The 7,614-nt window shown below is 37.7% G+C and overlaps 1 protein-coding gene across 1 annotated transcript in view; it reads right to left on the reverse strand.

The window, feature by feature from the left end:
* Window positions 1–1,973: 1,973 nt before the first annotated feature.
* LOC103134877 (STAM-binding protein-like A) overlaps window positions 1,974–7,614 on the reverse strand; it is a 12,848-nt gene continuing 7,207 nt past the window's right edge. Inside the window, exons 5-10 of the mRNA XM_007547360.2 lie at window positions 7,032–7,428; window positions 5,739–5,863; window positions 3,958–4,095; window positions 3,309–3,421; window positions 3,125–3,224; window positions 1,974–2,409 (exon numbers count right to left, since the gene is read on the reverse strand). Coding sequence (XP_007547422.1) covers window positions 2,353–2,409; window positions 3,125–3,224; window positions 3,309–3,421; window positions 3,958–4,095; window positions 5,739–5,863; window positions 7,032–7,428 — 930 coding nt within the window. The 3' untranslated portion in view covers window positions 1,974–2,352. The remainder of the gene's footprint in view (window positions 2,410–3,124; window positions 3,225–3,308; window positions 3,422–3,957; window positions 4,096–5,738; window positions 5,864–7,031; window positions 7,429–7,614) is intronic.

The raw sequence follows: 7,614 nt of genomic DNA on the forward strand, positions 1-7,614 counted from the left end.
AAAACAACAATAACAACCAAATTCATCTATAAGTTTATTTTCTTCTTGGCATATAATTGATAGTTATGGCTACAAGAGAGAGGAACAATCAAATTAAAACAATGTGGACAATGAACACGTTAGTAACATACAGTGGTGTGAAAAAAATCAGATTTTTATCATTTTGCTTCTTGTCACACCTAAATGTTACAGATCATAAATAAATTTAAATATTTAACAAAAATAAGTTTAAAAAAATTCAGAAGAAATTTTGAAACTAGCAACTATTTTTGCCACTTTGTTTTGCTTTGTTTTTATCAGTCATTCAGAGGTAGACTTGCTGCTGTGATTTGGATTATTCGCTTCACCTTCATGTTTTCTTTTTGCTAAACGTAACATGGAGCTCTTGTGACCTCCTGGTTGAATCTTTGATGCGTTTTGGAGTAACTTTGGTTGACAGATCTCTCCTGCAAAACTTCTCCACTGCTGAATGTTTTCTCCATTTGTGGATTGTGAATCTCATTTTGGTTCACTCACGTCCCAAACTCTTGGGAATTACTTAGTAACCCTTTCCAGACTGATGTACATTGATGGCTTTAAGTTTTGAGATGTTTTATCTAGCAGAGAAGCTCTATTTGTGTTATTACATCAACAATAATAATAAAAAAATTGTGAAATTGAGCTTGGTTGTCTTAAAGGAAAGCCATTAGGCTTCTTTTTAAACAAGTTACGATAGGCTTATGGGCTGTACAAAATATGTTAATTCCATTTTTTTGTCAAATTATTCTGAAATAATGACGTTTCACCTCCTCAGTTCAGCCTATTTTGAGCTCCTTTCAGAATGAGTTGTTTTAGGTCTCTGTCCCTTTTATGCAAATAAGCTGCTGCTGGTCCCGCCTCTTCAACTCACACTTTGTATTTTATTCACTTGTCTTTTTCAGCAGTCATTACACAACATGGTGAAACTGAGAGTAGGGCTGTCGCAATAAATCAATTAATCACATGATAAATTTAAAAAAGCTCAATTTCTATTTGCATTTATCCATCACTTTTCTCTCTCTATCAAAAATTGGATGACAAAAGTATTTCTTTCTAATGCTTTGGTCTCAACAAGCCCATTTTTTGAAGGACAATTTTGTTTACAGAGACTTCATAATTCATTTGGCTGTTTTTGTTGTTTTATTTATTTTGGATATTTAAAACGTCTTCCACTTAAAAATGGCTTCGAAACAACATTATTGTCCAGACAAATTTGTGCTCCACTGTGTGGAACTCTGCTGGGGTTGCTAGGTAACGGGCTGGGCTTGGGTTGCCAAGCAACAGGTGATGTCTATATTGTAAGGTTTTTGAAATGCCTCAAACACCAACAAAACATTAAATTATTGCCAGAAAGAGGATTAATTTTTTTTTTGGCGCTTTGATATTAATGGAAGTACAAAAAGTGAATTTTGCATAAGTTTCCTATAAAAAGGGCAGGAGGAAGCTGTTTAGCCACAATGGAGCAAGTCATTGGATAGCTTTTTATCCTTTAATTAATTAAATTATCATTTAAAAACTGGTCTTTAAATTTACTTATATTTGCTTGATGATCTGAAACATTTAAGAGCGACAAAAAAAGCAAAAACAAAATAAATCTGTTTTTTTCCTCACGGCAGCCACCCACACTCAATTGCTTATTCACACCACCCTATGACGACGAGTAGAAATCTTAGATCTACTATCCGCCTTTCTCCGAAAACAAATACGAGGAATGAAGAAATGATTAAATAGATGGCTCCCGTCACAAACCGGAATAACATTTTAAACCAAATTCTTCATTTGGTGAATAAAGGGAAACTTGAATACCAGGCAGGAACAGCAGTACTGCCTGCGTACCTGAGTAACTGCTGGCTTGCATCTCATCAGTAATATCACTCCAAAAGCTAACAGAAAAAACCCAAAGAGTTTGGAACAGTTGGCGTAAAAAACAACAACAAAAGAAAACTCAACAAAGTATGAATGTTCACATCCTTGGCACTTTATCCATCAGGTAGAATCAAAATCTCACCTGTCAGCGGTCACTGACAAACATGTTGAAAGAAGAAAGCAGAACAGAGAACAAGTTAAGGACAAAAAACAGAAGCACGGAAAAGACAAGAGGTTCTGAAGTCCATGAGTCTGATAGTTGTTTGATGGTTTGGAAAGTGCAATAATATATGAATGTTCAACACAGTTCCTCTTGAGAAGAAAAGAAGTCTAAATAAACGGTAAACATGTAGCCGGCGCTTTTCTCAGTACCGTCCAGGAAAATAAAACGAGTGTTTTCAGCTTCTTCCAGTAAAACACGTTCAGTTCGGTTAAACAGTCCTCGAGTGTTTGGGTGGAACCAGAAGATCACCGCAGGTCCATCATGCTCACAGCGTCGTCCGTGATGTTCACATGTCCGGCGTGCTGAAAAGGAGAAACGCATTTAGAGAAAGTCTCTCCACCAAGTCGACCTGCTGCACTAACTGCGTTTACATTGAAATGGAATTACAAAAATGAATTAGCTTAATGATAACTTTGATAAAAAAAAGGATTTTGCGGGAGGATGTGGTGGTTTTTTGGCTCTATTGCACTGCAAAAACACAAAATCTGATCTAGCATTTTTGGTCTGATTTCTAATACAAACATCTTAATACGCTTGAAATAAGACAAAACTAACAAACATTTCTGAAAAAATTAGGAGTTTGTTTTATGTAAATAATTTCTTAATATTGATGAAAAATTGCTACTTTTGCAGATTATTGGCAGATTATTTCACTTGTAACAAGATATTTTTGCCTTGCCATGAGTGAAATAATCTGAACCAGCTCTTCTTTCCTGATTTTAAGGAATAACGTCCAGATTTACTGTGCCTGGCTTCTTCTGGTGCAGAATTATGACGCTTGTTTCACATTAACGACATAAAAGTCGGATAAAATGCGACATGATCGTTCAATCTACAGACAGTTTGAAAACTATGGGATGCAACTCAGTTCCACATATAGAAGTGGCACAAATTGGATGTTTTGTGGGGGTGAAAAGATTGAAACTGGGTCATTCGGACTGTCATAAAAATTCAAATGGAGGTTGCATCTGGATGGAAATAAATAAATAAAATTAAAGTTAAAATTTTTATACTCACTGTGAAGAGAGGAGGATCTTTGCTGTGAGGATGGAAGCCCTTCTGTTTACACGAAGAGATCTCATCCGTTCCTCGATCGGTTAGCCGGAAGTAGCCAATTCTGACCAGGAAAACAATCGGAAAAGGTTTGAAACAATCACAGCGGAAATGACTGGAAAACTCCCGGGTTTTCCCCTCGACTCACTCGTTGAATTTCGGCGAGCAGACGATGGCGATGGCCTCGGGCAGCATGATTTGGTAGGAGCAGTGTGTGTGGAGGTCGACGCTGGACAGGAAGGCGGTCTGCGTCGGGTGAGTCTGCGAAAACGAAAACTAATATTACTGTAACTTTTAACATTAACAACATAAACTTCCCGAGCATTTAAAGGCATTTATCGCTCGATAATAAATGTAGATTTTCTCTGATTCATAATTAACTTTGATGTGTCCCAAACTTTTCGAGGTGCGATCAAAGACACCAAAAATGTTTGATTCGTGAGATGGAATGAGATGGGGTTTTTTTAAAACAGAAATAATGTTTGTAGGAGTGAAACTGGTAAAAAAAAATTGACAGAACAGAGACGGAAACTGTTCAATAATCATAGGAAAAACAGAAAGTCGTTCTATTTTTGAGGGAAGGAGAGAGAGAACTTAAAAAAAACTAGAAGGAAAGACGAAATGAATGAAAGGAAAGAAGGAAAGAGGCAAGGAGGTAAGAAAAAAGGAAGGAAGGAAGAATTGACAGACAGAAGGACGTATCAGATGGATCGGTTGGATGGATTGGCTGATGGTTGGATGAGCTGCGTCTGCCTGAGCAGAGCAGGAAGTGATGTCAGCAGCTTCCTGTCACTCACATGGATCCATCCCAGGGTGATGAGGTCATGCTGGTCCTGGATCAGGAACAGCTCCTCCTCGTTCTCAGTGTCACAGTAGTCCGGCCCGCCACACTGCTTCGGCACGATGACGTGGGTCACAGTGAACGCATTTCTGGTCTGGAGCGAACACAAACCAGTCAAAGGATGCTGAGTCATGATAAATGACCAGGAACTTTAACGGATTATAAACTTAGGATTTTATGCAGTCAACCCACAGAGTGACACATAACTGTGAAAAGACTAAAATAATAAAATCTGAAAAGTGCGGGGTGGGTAGACCCCTTGCATGTTATTGTTTACATCAGAAATTTAGCAAAAAGGCTTTTCTTTTATTTTCCATCCATAGCCGCGGTGGAACAATTTGTTAATAAAATGAATCCTGGAGATGTTGGGGTTATTAATTTAGTACAGAGCGCCACAGCAAGGGAAAAATAACACAGAAAAACCGTTGAAGAACAACTCAGAACCACTCATATTCTTTTTTCTCACTCTCTGTGTCGCCTACGCTACACACATAGTTGTTGTCATAGCAACTGGCAACATCTCGAATACGTTGGGATTCGTGGCACAAATATTTCTTAAAGAACAGAATATTCAGTCCGTTACAATTTTATGTTTTTAAAATAATTTTTTTTCTTAAATGCAAAATGCATTTTTTTATTTTACAGTTTTGTCTTAATTGCTGCTCTGGTTTTTTTTTTCAGCAAATGACTGAAAATACTTCAATTTTTTAAGTTAACAATTAGTTAATTACTAAATTAGTTGGCTGTTATTTCAATAATCGATTAATCATGATTAATCATTTCACTATTCGGTGTATTTGATTTTAGCCTCTCTGAATCAATACTTTGTACTTTGTCTCTCTAGAGGACATACCAGCAGATTTGGCCTTACAACAGATTTTTCAACGGCTGTAAATACTTGTGCAAAGCACTGTAAACTTTTAAGATGTACAAATTTCATTGAGAAATTTAATAAAACAAATNGAATGAAATTAAAAGAATCAATCAAATTTAAAAAATCTTTTACCATCTGTTTGTCCGGGCAACAAACATGAATATTAAAATCTCCAACAATAAGAACTTGATCATATAGAGGCAAAACATATGCCAACAGTTCAGAAAAATCATTCAAAAAGTCCTTATTATATCCAGGGGGTCTGTAAATAACAGAAAAAAATAACGCAGAAAAACCGTTGAAGAACAACTCAGAACCACTCATATTCTTTATTCTCACTCTCTGTGTCGCCTACGCTACACACATAGTTGTTGTCATAGCAACTGGCAACATCTCGAATATGTCGGGATTCGTGGCGCAAATATTTCTTAAAGAACAGAATATTCAGTCCGTTACAATTTTATGTTTTTAAAATAATTTTTTTTCTTAAATGCAAAATGCATTTTTTTATTTTACAGTTTTGTCTTAATTGCTGCTCTGGTTTTTTTTTTCAGCAAATGACTGAAAATACTTCAATTTTTTAAGTTAACAATTAGTTAATTACTAAATTAGTTGGCTGTTATTTCAATAATCGATTAATCATGATTAATCATTTCACTATTCGGTGTATTTGATTTTAGCCTCTCTGAATCAATACTTTGTACTTTGTCTCTCTAGAGGACATACCAGCAGATTTGGCCTTACAACAGATTTTTTAACGGCTGTAAATAGTTGTGCAAAGCACTGTAAACTTTTAAGATGTACAAATTTCATTGAGAAATTTAATAAAACAAATTGTGAGCTGCTGTGTTCCCTAGACTTACCAGTTTTCCACACAGGATGCCGCAAGTTTCCACAGCGCGGCTGGTGTTGGCCTCAGCCAGCCTCAGGAAGCTGCGGCACAGCTCAGCAGGAACGGCCAGCTGCCGGAGGGCATCCACCATTGTACCTGCAAAAACCACACAGACGAGGAAAACAGGAGCTGAATGGAAAGTCTGTCCATTTTATCCATTTCTAATACCAATATCTGAGGTTTAGCATCGCCCAATACCGATCCGATACAGAAAAGCAGCGTTGAATTGACTGAAAACATTTCTTTTTTGTAAAACACATACATAAATTACAAATTTATTGACAACGTTGTACCAGCACAGGACATTTTAAGACACCAACAGCTTCATCTTCCCTGATGGATCAGGCACATAGTGACAGACACCCGGACTTAAGGCTGGACAATAAATCAATAACAATATATATCGCGATAGACATGTGATCAATATCAGTAGATAATAGATAGAATATTCACTGAACTCTGATCCAGAGTGAGTTGGTGGAATCTGTGGTTACCTAGCAACAACCTGCTGGGTAACAAGCAGTGCCCTCCCCACCCCCCAACTTTGGTTACCTAGCAACGACTTGTGGAGTAACTGGCGCAGCAGCAGATTTTAGGTATTGCTACATTGCTTCATAACTGCTTAAAAATAAAAAAACAATGACATGGAGAGAAAACTGAATAAAACAGGAAAGATCGCGCCATCAGACTGGTAGTATTTCAGATATTTAAAACATAAAACTGATCAATAATTCTCGCTCGACCTGTCGCAATAAATGAATTAATTGCATGATAAATTAAAACAAGCTCAATAATTTACATTTTCATAAATTATTGTTTGTTTCTTTCTACCAAAAACAATTTCAGTCTGCTGCTTTGGTTTCTACTATCCTTTTTTTGAAGGACAATTTTGTTTTACAGAGACTTTATAATTAATTTTATTTGTTGTTTCTGTTGTTTTGTTCATTTATTTTGGATATTTAAAATGTCTTCCAGTTCCAGTGTTAAAAGATCATTAGAATTTAAACTTTATTGGTCTTTGAGAATGTGTTCTTGCATTATTATTCCTTTCATTGTATTACTTAAAAATGGTCTCCAAACAACAATATTATTATTAATCACAATAATTTCTGGGAAAACTTACCTATATGAAACCCTTTTATCATGAAGCTTGTTCTATAATTTTTTCAATGTCAGGACCTCTACAGATATTAATATCGGATCAGCGCATCTTTATTTTAAACAGGAACTACAGCAGGTTGGGGAAAATAAATTATTAACTCACTGTTGTTCCCAGGGCTGACCAGAGACCCGGGTTTGAGCGTGCGGTCAAAGGTGGGCGGTCCGGCCACGGGCGTGCCCGGCGTAGCAGCAGGCTGATGGTGCTGATAGTCGTTGGCGCCGAAATCGCTGGGGCTCAGCGGGATGGTGGGGGACACCAAGGGCGGGCCCTGGATGCCAGGAATGAGGGGCGTGTCGACGGGAGGCGCGGACGGCGTGGCGAACTCCAGAAGAACTCGCTGACGCTCCTTCTCCAGCTCCTGGCGACGGATCATCTCCTCGAAGGCACTGAACTGCTCCTGCTCCCGCTGCCGCCGCTGCATTACAGCGACACGTTCCCGCTCGGCGTCCAGCGCACGCTGCCTGGACTGTTCCAGCGCCAGGGCCTCGTCCTCCGCTTTCTGCAGGTATGACAGACCACAGGTGAGCAAAAGGTCTGGTCTCATAGTTTGTAGTACTGAGATGATTCATTTGATTAATCTGATTAATCACAATTAATCATGATTAATCATGGTTAATTGCGATTAATCCTAATTAACTGATTATTAAAATCTAATTAATCATGATTAATCATGGTTAATTGCGAT

This window comes from Poecilia formosa, unplaced genomic scaffold, assembly GCF_000485575.1.
Source record: "Poecilia formosa unplaced genomic scaffold, Poecilia_formosa-5.1.2 Scaffold20, whole genome shotgun sequence".
NCBI classification, from domain to species: Eukaryota; Metazoa; Chordata; class Actinopteri; order Cyprinodontiformes; family Poeciliidae; genus Poecilia; species Poecilia formosa.